This window comes from Cyprinus carpio, chromosome B8, assembly GCF_018340385.1.
Source record: "Cyprinus carpio isolate SPL01 chromosome B8, ASM1834038v1, whole genome shotgun sequence".
Classification (NCBI taxonomy): domain Eukaryota; kingdom Metazoa; phylum Chordata; class Actinopteri; order Cypriniformes; family Cyprinidae; genus Cyprinus; species Cyprinus carpio.
Window position 1 is genome coordinate 4,138,589 of NC_056604.1, and position 18,667 is coordinate 4,157,255.

At 33.3% G+C, this 18,667-nt stretch overlaps 1 protein-coding gene across 3 annotated transcripts in view; it reads right to left on the reverse strand.

Annotated features, from left to right (window-relative positions):
• Window positions 1–845: 845 nt before the first annotated feature.
• LOC109060450 (leucine-rich repeat transmembrane neuronal protein 4-like) overlaps window positions 846–18,667 on the reverse strand; it is a 114,720-nt gene continuing 96,898 nt past the window's right edge. The window contains exons 3-4 of one of the 3 annotated variants that reach the window (XR_006155392.1): window positions 2,171–4,489; window positions 846–856 (exon numbers count right to left, since the gene is read on the reverse strand). Coding sequence is in view for 1 of the 3 variants with exons in the window: in XM_042729279.1 (XP_042585213.1) it covers window positions 4,268–4,489 (222 nt within the window). In the remaining 2 variants the exon portion in view is untranslated. Of the gene's footprint in view, window positions 857–1,684; window positions 4,490–18,667 lie in introns of those variants that run through there. The other 2 variants (XM_042729279.1, XM_042729280.1) reach the window with 2 other exon arrangements.

Sequence of the window (18,667 nt, forward strand, 5' to 3'; positions counted from 1 at the left end):
CTTTGTAAAAGACCCCATTATACAATAGCATTTTATTAATTTATATAAATGTTTATATTCTATATTATGTTTATTGAATTGATTTTGCATGGACTATAAAAAATAGCCTGGTTTCTTTCTATAGTGTCTATTAGAGTTATAGAGTGAGTATGCATTTATGTATGTATGTACTGTAGCCTATGTATTTAATTGTATTAATTAATTTTTTTAACCCATTTTCCCAGGACAGAATTTGTGTACAAACTTTACTGTGTATGCAAAAACCACACATAAATTATAATAATAATACATACAGTATAATATATATATTTTTTGTCATTATTTCATGTAATAAGTGTTAATGTTAAAAATATGTAGGCTATTTGAAGAATACATGAAGTCCAAGCTTGTAAATATAGATTTTGTTAGTCACAAGTGATCAGGATGGAAGCTATTGAATAAAATAACACAATACTTGTATAAAATTATTCAAAAATAATTACTGAAACTATGTGCATAATTTAAAATGAATATTTACGAGCCAATTTTGTGATGTCATTAACAGTTTCCAAAACTAAGTGACACCAGTAAGATGCTGCTAGTTGGTGGAGGAAAGAAGCTCTGTTTGGCACGATTCTAACAATGCACTTGGTTTGTCCAAATGCCCGAGAAAGACGCTGATGAAGCAATTTCTGCTGCGCCAGGAACTTTTGTATGCTTTCTCTTCAAAACTAGGTCCTGTGAATAAAGCAGAGGCAAATTGAAATCTAATAGTCAACAGGGATGAGGCACTAGCTGCCTATACAGTACAAAAGATATTTGTTAACGTGCTGCTGTAAAGGCCTTTAGCATCTTTACAACATGGGCTCTTTCTCTCCTGTCCTCTCCGCTTATGGCCGCTTTCCACCATTGACTACTGATTCCCTCAGGAATAAAACTTAATGGGCGAAGAATTTGAGAATTTGAAGTTTCAGGGTGAGAGCCCAAATGTCAAATTGAGCGAGTACAAGCGTCTGTGATTGAAGGTGATCAAACTGACAGTACAAAGCTGAAGGTTTTGATGGATGCACATGTTATAATGAACTGTAATAGATGAAACGTCACACTGAGCAAGGAAGAATACATAACCATTCATCACCGACATGCCATATGTGCTTTTAACTTTACTGGAGCGTACTTCTGCTTCTTTAAGGTCCTTAATGTCCTGGATTGGTGCATTTTTACATTGCTGTATTCATTTGCTAGTTGTGTTTTTTTCTTCCTTTACTTTGTGGAACGACTGAATGAATGAAAATATCTAAAGGTGTTCTAGCATTAAAAACAGCTAGATGGTGCACAATAGACACATTAAAGAGATTAAAAAAATATATTAAATTCGGACTTTTTGCTGAGCAAGAACAAAGATATTTTAAAGAATATTTGGTAACCAAAAAGTTTTGGTTCCCATTCACTTCCACAGTGGAATATTTTAAAGTGGGATATAACTTCCAAATGGATATTTTACATACTTATATAGAGTAATATTCCTTTCGAACTTGCTGTGGCATTTTAAAATATGGTGCTCACAGTGTCAGATGGTACAAAAAACAACAACAAAAAAAAAAACAAGACATGTAAACAGTTTGTAAAGAGCCACCAAGTCTTCTACATAATAGCACGTTGGCATGTAGAAAATAGCTCAATAGGAAATAAGACACAGTCAGACATATTAAAAAAACAAATTTACGCTTTATAACTGTTGAATAGACAAAATGAAATATTTTGACCTCATTGCTAAGATACAGGGAAACACAGTCAAATGCTTAAAATAATCATCACAATCTTGGCATCAAAACAGAAACGGGTCATTCCCATCCACAGGCGCAAGTATTGCATTGAAGGGGTCGGGAGAACGTAAAACATAAAAGTATATACTGGTTATTATCTTTTTTTTCCCCACATAAATACTGGTATAAAAACATTTGGTTGGAAAATCACTGTAATCATTATTGGAGGACAGGTGTTTGATGCACCGTCCCACCTGACAGATGCATCGAACATATGTTGCAATTATGTGAAATCGCAAAGGAAAGTTTTTTTGAAACCAAAGTTCTTTTCAAACAGCAGGCCAATATTCTAACACCACCATCTTCTCTGTCTTTTTCCATTCGCACTTTCATGCATCCACACTAACACACACACACACACATACTCTCTCTCTCTCTCTCTCTCTCTCTCTCTCACTGACACACACACACACACGCATCCAATGCATGTATGCTTCCTCCTGGATTAAAGATAAGGCTCCTCTTCTAGGTAACAAGATTGTGTTTCTGTAGGAGCAAAGACATCCTTGTTTTAATTTACATAATATGTACAAGACAGGTAGTCCAGTCTGGGAAGTGTGTTTTTCACTTTATAGTGTCTCTAAGTCACTTCCAGTCTTTTGGATTTGTACAGTTCCAGCTGGAATGTGAGTTGTGGCAAAACAGAAAAGGAATCCATTTCCATGTCATATAATGGAGCATCTGAGAATCCCCGAAATACGGCACAATGTCCAATAGATGATGATACCGCGACAGAGGTGCAAGATGATGATGATAGTACAGTTTATGGTACTAACGTAGTACACCACAACATACATCCACTTTCTTAATGGGTATAAAAAGGTAGGGTGACCATATGTCCTCCTTTTCCATCCAGGATTTCTAAATTGCCTAAAATGTGCTGGTTTGGGCTTTGTTTTCATGTTGACATGCTCTCTACAGTCTTCATACATTATATGGATGCGTATTTGCAGTGCTTTGACCATTCTCTAGATCCCGCCTCTCACACGCCACGATTGGTCGATTATGTACAATACCTGCACACTATTGGTCAAACCGCTCATTACCTTCAGCAAGTATGAAAACAAAAACAAAGCTAAACCTGGACATTTAAGGCAATTTAGAAATAAAAAAAGAAGGCATATAGTGACCCTAATATAGGATACGGCCAATAGGCTCAAGAAAGAATGTGGGTCATTCCTGCTATGCTGGACATTTTCATGTCCTCGAAATATTTTAATTGTGTCCTTGCTTTCTGTCCTGTTAATTGTGTGTAAAGTTCTTGTCATCATCCTCCAGGAAGTGACATCATTTTGGAGGGAAAACAACATCCTGCTTGATTGAATCACAAAAACAGTGTAATATCGACAGTTTAAAAGAAAATAAAATAAAAAAAAATCTCCTCACATACAGTTTCTCAGCATAATCTTGCAATAATCACGTTATAATTAAGTTTAAGTGTCTGATATCGACCTGAAAGTTTTCAAGACCATTTTACAGAAGTACTTTGTTAAATTTCCACATTTTTTTTATATGTATTTTTAACAGTTCAACAAAGACTAACAAAGACTGACCCAGTGGTCACATCCGAAAACTGAAAGGAAACTCTAAATTATGTCAGACATTTTCCACGGTCGGTGTAAAACAGCACTGATAAATGATGTCACAGCTGTCAGTGATTTTCAGAGTAAAACCGGCATGGCATGATGGGTTCTTTCATCGTAATACAGAACAATCAAGATTCACAATAGAGAAGCTGTCAAGTGAGGGTCATATTATCATTTACAATTCAAATTCGCCAGCTCACCTTGAGAAATTAAATTTGGGCAATTTCATATAAAGCAATTATCGCTGACTTCACAGGGCAGGAGTCATTCTAAAAGGCCTTATTAGAAAGAGATGGAAGAGATTTTTATGCTCAGAAATTCCTCAGATTCATTTAAGGGGCGCTGGTTTACATTTAATTACTTCTGGTTACGGGAGAACACCGATCTTGCGTGCTGTTGAGTCAATAAAACTTGATGTTTATTTCCCATTTGAAATGGTAGCATGATGCTTTTGAAAAATGTAGAGGGTTGACCTCACAAAAAGCAAGAAATACCAGAATAAAATGCCTTTTTTTGCCCCCCGAATCATCCTGGGGTGCGTTTCCCAAAAGCAATTTCCCAATGCAATTTCCCATTGCCAACCAACTAAGTTGCTAACAGGTTAGCAACTATGGTTTTGGGAAACGCACCCCTGTTTGATTATTCCAAACACATCGATCGTACACTACAATGATGATTCTTGCAAATGACAAACCCGAGATTGTTTAACCCACTTCACGACAAAGACAGAGTCCTCTCCTGAGAGTCTGTAGTCTATCACGCTGTCCCATATATCTGTGATTCAGTCTGGCGAAGGGTTCATGTTGGGGGTAGAGAGTACGCCCCCGGGGACGTTCGTGGAGGAGAGCAAGCGAAAGGGACGAGTCCATCTCCGGCTCACTGCGGTAGGGTGCGGATGTCTGACAGAGGGGCTGCAGGCACGGAAGGAAGGAGGCCAGCGGATGGGACGACGCAGCGTTCTCGTGCCCCCAGCCCCTCCAGGGCCTGGGACGGGGGCTCAAAGCCCCTGTTTATGTGCAGGGGCTGGTGAGCCTGGCAGTAGTCCACGATGGGCTGGTCGTACCTGTAGAATGCCAATGTGCCCATCTGTTGAGGGGCCTGAGAGAGAGAAAACACAGAGAGGAACATGGTTAGCATTAATGCTGGATTTCAGAGAGAGATTTTCTGTAGGATTAAGGATAACAGCTGTATCTTGTGTGTGTGGTGTTGCAGATTGTTAATGAATTATTTCATCAGTCATTCCATTGCAATCATTCAATTTTTTTTCATTAATGATTTGTTTTATAATATATAAAATAAAAAATATAAAAAATATAAAAACACACACACACACACACACACACACACACACACACACACACACACACACACACACACACACACACACACACACACACACACTAAAAATATAATAAATATTTATAATTAAAAAGCAAAAAAAGAAAGTAATATTATTGTTATTTTGTTATTATTATTATTATTATTATTATTATTAAAAGGACAAGACTAATACATAAATCACAGTTTACACATAAGAGAGAGAGAGAGAGAGAATAAAAATATTGCAATGAAAATTGCAATAAAAAAGAAAGGGAGAGAGGAATATTATATAAGTAAATATAACAATGTAATAATGAAAAAAAGATATTAGTAAATAAATATAATACATAAAAACAACCAACTAAAACGACCTGCATATATAAATAAATTATATGATAAAGTATATAATAAATGAATTATAATGTTAAAGTGTATCATCATTATTGTACATAAAAGTTTTTTTTATGACAAAAACAACAACAACAATAATGCAATTGTTTCTGCTGTCACCAATATAAAAAAATCTAAATATATTTTAAATATTAAAAAAAATCTAAATTTGACTGTAAATAAAATAATTATATATAAATATATAATTATACACATTTCTACACTGGGAAATCAGCAAATAATAATAATAATAATAATAATAATAATAATAATAAAGTCCACAGTGATTTCTGTTGTCATCAATATTTAAAAGTATTCAAAAAGTCTAATTAAAGTCTAAGTCTATTATTATTATTACTATCTTGGCCATTTGGTGGTAAATGGACTCTTATTATATACATATCTTGGCTATTTGTTGGTGTATTCACATAAAAACACAGTCAAGTCTTGAAAGAAAGTATAACGACAGGAAAAACGGATATGGATCTGTGCTTTAGTGTAAATACAACCTTAAAATGTGTCAATGTCCAAGTGAGAGCAGCGCGCACGGATAAAACCTATCTAAAGTGTGTGAAATGTATTTTCAGTGGAGTGCAGATGAGTTCCCCTCTCTCGTAAGAGCCCCATGAGCTCCGCAATCAACCCCATAAATACATTCTCCATTTGCAGCAACAGGCCAATCAAAAGTTTAACACACAGCAAATGAATGAGATTGGCAAGCCGGCCACCCGCTCGCTCTCCTCTTCGGTGCCAATACAACCAGCATTCGCAAATAACAGGAAATGCATCTGCCAGGTGGAAGACGGAGGGGAATGCTAATAATATAAGACATGGCATCAAGATCAGAAGATCACACTGAAAGGGTTTTACGTTCCAACAACCTTCACAAAATTAACCCTAATTACTCCTTTGAGTCTAATTTGGCTGTAATTAGTACCTTTGGAATGCAGAATGTGATAACATCATTTAGAGTTCATCATTAGGGTAACCAGGGCTCACGAATGAACTTGCGCGAAGAGGTATTGTAACACGTCAAACATGCTTTTTATCAGACGACAGTGATGCCGCAATAAAAACACTGAATAAAAATGATACGCTTACTCCAGCATAAAACAGTGGCTGAAATGCGCGCTCGTTATTTTAAAGGGATGGCGCACCCATAATGAAAATTAGTGGAAAACAAAAGGAGATGTTTTGTAAAACATAAAACAAACCATTCCATACGAATATTGCGCTATATTCAAGTCAAGTCACATTTCAGATTGTTCAGCAGCTTCACATTAAACAGGAAAACAACAATGTTCAAGTTGTAAAATTAAGTAAAAGCAGCTCTGGACAGAAGACAGTAGTGTCATGATTCAGCTCAGTTAAGTTCAATTCAGCTCAATTAAGTCCAATGTTGTTTTAATACAGTTTGGTATCAGTGTTCCAAAGTTTATTTCTAAATCTATTTCTAAATATAATAATAATAATAATAATAATAATAATAATAATAATAATTACTATTTGGTTTTCCAATATAATAATAATAATAATAATAATAATAAAAACATTAAAAAATTTTTTATTAACAATAAAATATCAAATGCAAGCAAAATAAAATATAACAATGTCATAAAATCATATCCCATCTCAATAAAAAATTTAATTTGAAAAAAAAAATGAAAGAATTAAAAACTTATTTTTAATACTTTTGTTGCTGTATAATGTTGGCAAGTTGATTCACTCGTATTAAGAATGTTTTTTTTTATTCCTTTTTATTCATTTATAATTTATTAATAAAAAATGAATAATATGATAATATAAGTAATAGTGAAAAGTACTATAAAATACTATCATATTAATATAAAAAGATGACGTAAGAATTCTTACATTTAGACACCATTAAATTGACCCCCCCCCCACAAAAAAAACAAAACAAAAACAAATAAAAACAACAGTAACAATAATAATAACAGTTTATAGGATTAAACAAGAATTATTAAATCTATTTAGGAGTGTTACCAAGTAAAGCAAAACAAGTTTACTGCAAATCACATAAAAGTCATTGCTGAGGATTTGGCAGATTGTTTCCATTCTTCTTTGAGTGTGTGTGTGTGTGTGTTGTTGCTGGGAAATCAAGGATAGCGGCTCGAACTGCATTACGTTTGACATTTAAAGCACAGAAAACACGCCACAAACAGGGTTTAGCATACACACGGACATACGTCTGCGATGCACACATCTTCATAGGCAGCATGTAAACATGGCCGCTCTGAGCTGATTTATATGCAGTCCTGGGCTCCAGAGAGAAAGCGCTTACATACCACTGCTTTTATTCTCTTAAATGGAGGGCTTGACTCCATTAAGTGGAGACCACTTATTGCATTACAGCCATTTTGCTGATACTGTGCATTTGGCTTCCACCATCCCAACCTCTGTCTCACCGCTGCTTTGAATTGTATATAATTATGTGCTAATTAAGTAATATTAGCTCCTGACTGTTTTAAAGGAAGCACACCCAGCAATAATGTGCAATAATGCGTGAGATGAGCAGGTAAGTTTGTGAACAACCAACTGCACAGGTTGATGCTTAGCATCTTAGTTTATTAGGAACAAATGAACTCCGTTCTGAAAGAAAATAGCTGAAAACATTACAGAGATAAACACAACCTGCAATACAATGACTGATGCAGCATATCTAATGCACATCATGCTAATGACACATGCGCTGATTGATATAATGGGTCTTGTCAGTTACACCTTTATTGCCTTAAATTACCGCACAGGAACAGGTTTGATTATTTGCAAACACTTTATTCAAAACATAAAAATGTTTGGAATAATTAAGATTTTTTTTTTTTTTTTTATGGTTTTGAAAGAAGTCTCTCATGTTCACCAATGTTGCATTTATTTGTTAAAAAATACAGTACATTTAAATTTATGTTTAAAAGAAGTGAAATATTTGAATACATTTAAAAAAAAAAGTAATTTCAAAAGCTCATCATGAAGATCATGTGACACTGAATAACGATGCTAATAATTCAGCACTTCATTACAGGAATAAATTACATTTTACAATATCTTCAAATATAATTTTTTTTAAATCATAATAATATTTCTCAATTTTGCCAATGCAACATTTATCATTTTCATTTAGCTTATGTTAAAGTTGTAAAAAACGTAGCAGTAAAAAGAATAAAATAAACTAAAACTGAAAAATAAACTTCATAAAAAACTATAGGCCTATAGACATTTTTTAAAAATGTGACTAATAAAAATTACAAAAACACAACAAATTTACAAAAACTATAAAATTAAAGAAAATGTAAAAATAAAATCTGCAAAAAAATTATAAAAATCATTTACTACATTATTCATTATTCATTTAGAAAACTGTAATTATTATTATGATTATTTGTAGTAGTTAAATGCTATAAAATACTATAATATTAATATTATAACATAAAAATTATGCCATAAGCATGGCTTTATTCAGACATCATAAAAATGTATATATATAAAAAATAATTTCCCACAACAATAAAACTACTACTACTTCTACTACTATTAATAATAACTAAAAAAACAAAAAAACAAATCAAAATATTAAACAAAATCTGTACTAGCATATCAGTGATACTAAAATAACTGATCTGAACAGCTCTAAAAGAAAAACTAAGGATAAATGCATCTTGCAATGCAATGACTGGTGTGGCATATTTAATGTGCAACAAGCTAATGATGCAATGTGAACAGGGACTATAGGGATATAATGCTTTTGTCAGTTACACCTTTAAATGTCTCAAATGACATCACAGGAACAGATTCCTCTGAGCGATTAAGAAAGACAGAGGAGCGTCTTTCCAGAGCTAAGAGAACTGAAACACAATCTGCTGCGATTGATTAGCAGCACCACGGCCATCTGTGAACTTTCTAAACCGATTGTGTTAAACCCGCGGACCCAAAACCATGCAAACACAGCAGAGCTGAGACGCAGTGCCAGAGACATGCTGCATGTTCCATCAGCCCGCAATTGGATTGTGCTGCATTACCCAACAGATCAATTTACGACGAACGCTTGTCAGATTAAATACGGCCCTGCCACCCAGCCGCAATGACGGCCACTGAGATATGTTTATGATATTGACTTTAGGAAGCGGGCAGAGGAGTGTGTGTGTCTGTAATGGCACTCCATTTGTGCGTTTATTTCTGTTTCCCATCCTGATTCATACAGCATATGGCATTTGTAAGTGGAGCGGGCCCAAAAAGTGTTTAAACACTTAAAAATGAATGCAGTACATTAGTGTGAAGGCAGACAGACATTGTGGGCATGTTGTCAGGTCATTTTTAAATAAATTATATTTGCTTAACATATTAAAATTGGGGTATGAAGTGTCTACATAGACATCATGCTCCAATGGAAGGGCATGTGGAGTCAAAAGCATACATCAGGATTTCACATAAAGATATTAAAGTTGACAGAACAATAGATAAATTGTTCAAAATAAAGGCAAGATGAATTTGTTAAAGTCTCTTCAATAACTTCACTTTTTCTTCATTTTTCCTCATTGTATTTGAATCAGCTGGTGTTTTGGTGATTTTTGGTGAATGTATGAAGTCAGAGGAAGCACAGGTGCACAAAATCACAAAGTCACTCAATGCTTTATTGTTGTAATTTTCACCTGATTTATTGTTTTATCATTTCCAACCTACAAAAAAAAAAAAAAAAACCTTGCAAATACCTGGATGGTTGTGGGCAGGTGCGTAGCCCACAGTGAACTAAAACAAAAACAAACAGAAAAGTCCCACACTCTTTATTAATTAACATTATGTAAAATACAAGATATAATATTATTATTGTTGCTGTCTGATGGTGATGGCATCATATTTTTATGTTATAATATTAATATTATAATATTTTATAGTACAACTAAAACTAATACTGCTATTACTACAAATTTTCAAATTATTGTTTTAATAATAATACTATATATATAATATTCTTGAATAATATTAATTATTAATTAATTATATATAAAATATATAAAATAATATTAATTATTAAATCATTATTTTATTAATTACTATTATTAAATATTATGTAATATTTCATCAATAATAAATATGACCATATGAAGTAAAAATATATGTATCTTTAATATGTGTGAATCAACATTATACTAAATATAAAACTTGAAAATGTGCTTTAAAATAAATGCCACTTGGTTTAATGCTTGGTTTATTTTATTGATTTATTTTTTTGTATCAAATTTAATGACAGTCATACATTTTTTTAGTGTAACTTATGTGTCCAAATACCTTTCAGTGCCACTCTATACCATAAATGAAGAAAACAGTTATGCAAATCTGCTAAGTAGGGGGTCCACATAAACGACTTCAAGGCTCAGTTTACCTAATTACTTAGATGGAAATAAAGAAGAGAAAATGTTGCCTTACAAGCATTTAAATGAGCCTATGGCTCTATTGTGTTGAACAAATTGCCACTTTTTACATGTTTACAAGCGCGCTGAGAGAGGACGGCTCTAGACTTCAAGCAGCATTTCAAACACGTAATCTCTTGCTCATTTCCTTGTTTTGCACGTCCTTTTACACTCCTCAATTACAACCGCATTCTGGCAATTTAACAAAAGTGTTTTTTTCCTGTGTTCACCAGGGCTTTCGCATGCTACCGCGTCCGTATGCATCTAATCGCATCTCATTGTTTACACAGGTGCAGATCAGTGAAATCCACAAGGTTAGATTCATCTTCATGCAGCGGAGTCACATTCATCTGGGAACGTGGATTCAGAGTTAGCGATCATCATCGACCTTTGCTGGAGACAAACCCCATTTGTACAGCCTTGTCAATCCTATTTCTCTGTTTAATGGACTGCTTGAGCAATTATTATATATCTAGCTAAGCATTCAATTATCTATAAATGTAAATGGGATTAAAGCTTAAGCATTCCCTTTCCTTTTTAAAGTGCAAAGGGAATAACAGCCAACAAACGAGACGTGTATACTGTACATAAAACAGCATTTCTGATCACATTCCCACTGTGGTGTTGTTTCCTTCACAAACACCCTTCTGCTCCCTTTCCTTCTGAAAACAGGATTAAAGATGCTTGGAGTGATGAATATTTAAAAAAATAAAAGGCTTTTTGGCTTCACCGACCCATTGTCCATCCCGGTTTAATCACAAATATTGGGAGCTTTTACTTTTGGCTGCTGCGGTTGGAGCTTTTAAAGATGTGACTCATAGCGGTTTGTGTCTGGGCTCCTGCCAGCGCTCTGTGTTAAGAGCTAAGTGCAGCTGATGCACAGGATCGCACGCCTTAGAAACTCCTCGTCTTCACAATACACAGCTTTGGAGTGCATGCTTTCTATTGCATTTCTATTTGAGAGCTGAACACACAACAAATAAAGGTTATGTTTGGTTTGAATCCTACTGCTTACTACTAGGAGTAAAATGACTACAAGCTCATATCATAGCAATGGATATTGTTGCTGGAAAACGTTTTATATATAATATCAGGGTTGTTATCACTAACGAAAACTAAAACCATAAAAAACTGAACCTCTGCTGATGCTACAGTCTGAAACTCAAAAAGTCCCATTCATGATTGTTAAGCAAATAATTGGCAACAGTGAGAAATTTTTGGATAGTTGAATTGGGGTTTCTTGGAAAATGTCTCATGAAAAATTATTTGATAAATTTAAAGATTTTTAGTATTTACTTTCTCTCTCTAATGCCGCCCCTATTAGGCTGCCACGTTCAACTTTTCAGCATTGCAAATGATAAATGTTAGAAAAGCTACTTCAGCTTCAAATATCATTGGCCACTCTCTACTTACAGTATGCAACCATTAACCAACATTAGAGTACTGTAAACATGTGTTTGTGCTGTCAAATTAGTTGAAATATTAAGTCTTCCAGGTCTGAAATATTTTTGTCCAGACTTCCAGAATCAACAGTTACTGAAGATCACTAGGATCATAGGATTTTTAGAAAGGGAAATTTAAAAGAGTTGAATCAATACATTTCATAAATAATTTACTGCAATAATATGTAATCAAGTAATCCATAAAAAGTCATCTGTAATTTAATTATTAGCTAATTTAAAATGTAATATACTCTAATTAGCACTTGTTTCTGATCTGATAACGTAATGCAATCAGTTACTACCCAGCACTGCACACCTCTCTTAGCAAGCACTACTAAAAATAGCATTCAGTGGGCCAACACATAGTGCAGAATAAGCATTTCAAACACAGCCTGTGTACTCTCTGTCACATATTAGATATTTCTAAGCAGCTGTCCGTGTTTCTGCTAATATTCCCTTTCAGATAACACCAGCTTCACCCTGCAAGCACCTTCATTCATTCAGAGTGCTCATCTCACAGCGTCAGACGGTCCTCTCTGAGTTATTAGTATGCCACGCTGCATGCTGGGACACATGATGGCCAGTGATTCTAATAGCAGGCTATCCAAGTTTCCTCGCTGCCACAGCGGATAGGCAATACACAAGTAGAATTCTCCCACCGACAAAAGGACAGCGTGACAGAGATTTTAACTCGGATTTCTTTCTGCCTTTTTAGCCTGTCCTTTATTACCGACGTCTTCTTCCTTTAACATTTCTTCTAATCATTCAGCCGTATGCTCGCTGTCTCTCTCGCGGGAAAAGCATTCGGCTGTGGCCTGACCCTTGATGCAGTGCAGAGGGAAACGATCTGAACGAACTGTTTGATAAGCAATCTAAAACTAATAGCTCAGAAAATGGAATTAATTGTGTTGCACAATGACATTAAAGTGTTGATCGTCTGTGGCCTCTCGGGTCCACATCCAAATCTACAGGTTGTGTTTTTTCTTTCCCACTACTGACACGTTGTCAAATTTCTCTCTTCTGCTCACCAAGGCTGCATTTATTCGACCAAAGTACAGTAAAACAGTGAAATATTATTACAATTTATGATAGCGGTTTTCCATTTAAATATATATTTTAAAATGTAATTAATCCCTGTGATGCAAAGCTGAATTTTATCATCATTAGGCCTACTCTTTAGTGTCACATGATCCTTCGGAAAACATTCTAATAATATTTTGTTGTTGCTGAAGAAAGATTTTGATTATGATTATTATAAATGTTAAGAACTGCTTGTAATATGTAAATTATTCTTAAAAATCATCTTTCCACTTCAGGAATAAATTACATTTTACAATATATTTAAATAGAAAACAGTTATTTTAAATTGCAATAATATTTAGTTTTTTTTTTTTTTTTGCACTATATTTTTGATTACTTAAATACAGCCTTGGTGAGACTTCAAAAACATAAAATCTCTTGACTATTTTAAAGTTTTGACCAGTATCACATTCAGTAAGATTTTTATTGCAGTCAGCATTTATTCACCATCCTGCTGTTGTAAATCTGTATGATTTATTTCCTTTCATGGAATACAAAAGGTGGATGATGAGGATTTGTACTCAAATTGATACAATTGCATACAATTTGCATACAATTATAATGAATGAGGATGAGGAAAAAAAAAACTGAAAAGAATGAAAAGCATCACAATAGCATCACAAAATAGTCAATATGACAATGTGCACTGTATTTTCAGTTATCTAAATCCAAATGATAGCTTTGTGTGAGGAAATATTATTATTATTATTATTATTTATGGTGCTTTGAATACTTTTTTAAGCCTTTTTTCTAAAACAGTTAAATTTACCTAACAATGAGGCTTGAAAAAAAGCAAGAAAAAAACTGACCAACACTTGTCTTGTCTCAAACAGAGCATACTGTTCTTGTCTTGAGCAAGATAGCATATGATATCCCTATCTATAGTTTGTTTTCTGTACACTGAAGAACAGATGAGCAAAAAATGCGTGTACAGATACAGTACATCAACGCTCCACTGGCCTCATGCCAGATCTGATAGTGAAGAGCATGTCATGTATACGCACGCATGCCAGCGGAATGAAAATGCAGGTCTGATAGCTGTTTTTTTGTGTGCTTGTTTGCTTTATTCTTTACTGACAGTCTCCTTATTTTGCTTAATCAGGCAGATGGTTCAATATCTTTAAGTGGCTTTTTGTTATTTCCTAAGTAGATAAAGAGAAAGATATTCCAATACATCAGAAATCTCAGTAGAATATACTGAGATAGCAAGAAAAATATCATCGGAAAACGCTTTATTTGTTCTTGCGACATGCATCGCTGTACCTGCAGATCTTGTTATAAAGTTTATTAGCCAATATGCAGGCGGCAGCGTATGGATATTGTGTTTTTTAGTTGTTTTTTCCCTCTATGATAGTTATGAAAGTCGATTTTTTTTAGCTCTTAGATGCATTTGTCCTGATATGATATGAAGGCAGAGGAAAAGTACATCAACTGAACATTTCATATGTATTGTTTGACTTTCATGTCCCTCAGTAAATTGATTCCAGACTCATATTTTCTGTTCTATCTGCTTGGATTTGTCAATATCTATTACCTCATGTTGTGCAAAGGCCTGTGAAAGTTTTGTCTATTTCTTTGCAAGCCAGTTCATATAGAGACAATGGTGGTCTAACGGTAAGTTTTCATCTAAAGTTACTATTTCATCTGAAATTCTACAGTGTTGCTTTGATTTAAATAATCCCTTTTTACAATACAAATGAAAATGTATTTAGCGGTGTTTGCTACAGCAATTAAACAAACCCGTAAAATGCAAGTATTAAACTTTGCCATGTAACTATTATCACACATTTTGGGCCATGGAAATGCAAAATGACTGCGTATGGCGTACAATTTCCAGACTTTAAGATCACTTGCATGTACATATTAAAAAATATGTAACAGAAAATGTGATAAACAAAAAGTAGAGAACTACATGGTTGTCATATGACCTCATTATTTTACACATTACATTTCACAACTTAATTTGTGTAAAAATGTCTATTATAAACAGAGAAATCACTTCTAAATCTTATTGACATCACTTCCAATTTCAATATTCATCAAAAAACAAGATAAGATATATTATATATATATATATTATATATATATATATATATATATATATATATATATATATTATATACCATATATATTGCTGACCATTAAACACTTGCATCCATAGCTCCCTTGTTGCTAGGCAATAACATGAGATGATAAGAAGATAAATAACTTACTGTATACCTAAAATGTAAAGCAGGGCTGCTGGGGGGCCTCATTTATATGATGAATATGTACAGCATGCCCTCATGTTTACTGATCATTAGAGGAACAGCAATCGATTGTAAAGCAGTGAATGATGAAACTCAATATCTGTAAAGATCTGAAATTCAGTGCAAATTACTATTTATCATTATAGAAAATGCATACATATGGTCTGTACCAATTTAATCATATTTTATGGGTCATACATGGGTTTTTATAGCTTGAACTGAGACAAGATTACATAGATTTAATATGCAAGTATTTACAACAGGGCTATTTATAAATAGAATATATACTATAATTTATATAAAATATATTGAGTTTATAAATATATAAAATTGTAAAAATATTTAAATATATAAAGATAATTACATTTAATATTAATAATGTAATATTTTAATTAAATGTTACTTAATTTTATACTTAATAAAATTAAAGTATATATATATATATATATATATATATATATATATATATATATATATATATATATATATATATATATATATATATATATAAAATTGATATATATAATATATATAATATATAGAATTGAACGGAAATTAAACACTGCATTAACAACATCTGTTAACCCTGCCCTCCTTCATTTAAAACCAGTTATTGAACTTCTGAGCTATCACACATAAAAACACCATTTGATGGCAGCTGACAGTAACACGTTTCTGACAAGCCTTCAGGCAAAATCACATTTAATAATCATTTAAATCTATTATTCAACACAGACAGATTCAGTCTCCTCCTATACCAAAACCCTTTAGTAAGCCTTTCCTCTCATTTGCCACAAGATTATAAGAAACATCTGATATGCTTTTTCCATCTTTCAGCTTTTAGATTGCATGGGATTGAATGTGATGATCGTCAGACTCTATAAACTCAAAAACATGTGCCAGATATCATCATCCGTTGACTGTTAACTGCAATGAATATTGTCTTAAATTGTGTGGTTCATGTGTTTGCTTCATCTTGCGGTGCAGAAAACCAGCCTTTAGGAAATTCATGGAGGTAAACAGCTGCGTCCTACTTAAAGCATGCACTGCATTATTGCTGACATGGCTGCTTTTTTAATTCACAATTTGATTTGAAATGTCAAAGTGGCTTCAATCCATCAGATGGGCAGGTTTATCTCCCTGTAATGCCGTTCATCCCATTTACAACTCGCCAATGTCACCAAAGCACAGCCCTGCTTGACCGAGCATGCTGTTCCCACCAACACGGGCTGTCATCCTCATATTTCAGCATCCCTTCAGATTAAATAATCCATTTCAAAAAGCCAAACACTCATCCAGGCAGAATCTGTGCAGTGTTAGTGAATTAGAGAAATACTCCACATCAACTATCTATCTATCTCTGTCCGTCCGTCCGTCTATCAATTTTCTTCACAGAAATCATATTTTATCCATTAAGGGAAATAATTTTATAATATCATAAAAAAAGAAGAAAAAAAATGTGCACCCTATAATTTATTTAGATTAAAATGAACTTAATATCTCTTAATTCACCAGTGTATGCTGTTGAAGTAAATGGTTCTTGTGTTCAAAATAATAATAATAAAAAAAATCTATATTAAATTCACTTATATAATGCGTCAGAGAAACAGTTTTTTAAAAAATGGAATTTAAATTTAATTTTGATTTAATCTATTAAGGCAAAGCATATTATAAAATATAATTTAAATATATTATAAAAATATAAAATTATTATATCATAAAAATATAATAATTTTAAATTGTTTAAATTTGATTTTCTTTTATTAATATTTAATATTTATATTTTATTTTTCTTATAATTGCTTTTTCTCAACTGTCTATCTCATTGTATAATTTAGTGTACATTTCATGTACATTGATGATAATTATCTTTTTATATATACATAGTATATATATATATATATATATATATATATATATATATATATATATATATATATATATATATATACATATTGTACATCCTATGACTCAGTTTGCTTAGAACTGACTTGATGTTTTTCATTTGACTTTCATTTTATTTCTATGCAAAAGTTTTGTCAACTGTGTTACTAACCAAACATATTATTGTCTTGTATCATCTATCTATCTACATTTATCTACATTCAAACTCAAACTGCAATTCTGCATTCAACTTTCTACCTCAATTAAAATTAATGAACTAAATTGTAATTTAAATGCCATTCTCAATTCATTCTGAACGTTGCACAGACACACCCACCACCACACACATACACACAAACACTTCAGTGTTTACGGCATGCACGAGGACACACACCCTGCTGTGTGGCCCAACGCAAATGACACCGGCAAACGCTGACTGGCAAGACGCAGCCATTTCATAAATCTACAGAGATGCCTCTTTAGCAAATGGTAATTAAAATAGCCTCAATCCACAAATCCCTGATAAATATTTCATTAAGCAGCTCTTGGTGGCTGTTATTGTTATGGTGCAACTATATTTCAAAGGCTCTCTCGGTAAAATAATTCCAAACGTTGGGTGGGCTAGAGGGGAATTAACTTTTGGGTGATTCGAGGGTGGGCAGCTGTGATTTATTCAGTGCTGGAGAGGGGAAAAATTCAGTTCGACCTCTTACAAAATAATGAATGCATACACAGACCCTTGCAATATATTACCGACGGCCAAAAACCAATGAACAGAGCACAGACCTTTATATATAAAAAGCACTTGTGCATTATTTATTAAACATCTCGCCTTCAGCCCGACTTATGCGGTGGGCAGGTTTGCAGGGCCTGACTGATGCAAGAACTTTTTATCTGCATAAAACATGACAAATATAATACTATTTGTCCAGAGCATAACATTGCCCTACCATCAAAGAGGTTCTTGTGTGTGTTTCTTATATTGTTCAGCTCTAAGAATGTACTTTTGTAATTCATAAAACTCCACTGCCCACTCATGACATTTTGCATACACACTAATGTTTTATGCACACTATGCATATACAATAAACAGAGACGGTTTGAGCTTCGGTCCTGACAATCAAAGCAGTTCTGGTTAATGAAAGCCTCCACCGCCTAAACTTTTAAAATATGCTCAAATACCTCATGCATCAAGAATAAAAGCTTTTTGTTGAAATACAGTTGTGTTTCTTGTGATATTCTGGTCTCTATGACCAGTGCTGGGTGTGGAAGCAAGTGTAAGTATATGTTATCAACTAAATGCATTTAGGAAAAACAGCATTTAAATGATAATTTTGCTACAGCTTTTGCTTGGACATGTTAAACATATCTAATCAATTTGGGTAATACATTTTCATTTTAATTTTGCAACTTATAAATCTTTAAAATATGTTTTTAATTTGCATATTAAAACTAGTGTAGAAAATGGCAAATTTAAATTATATAATT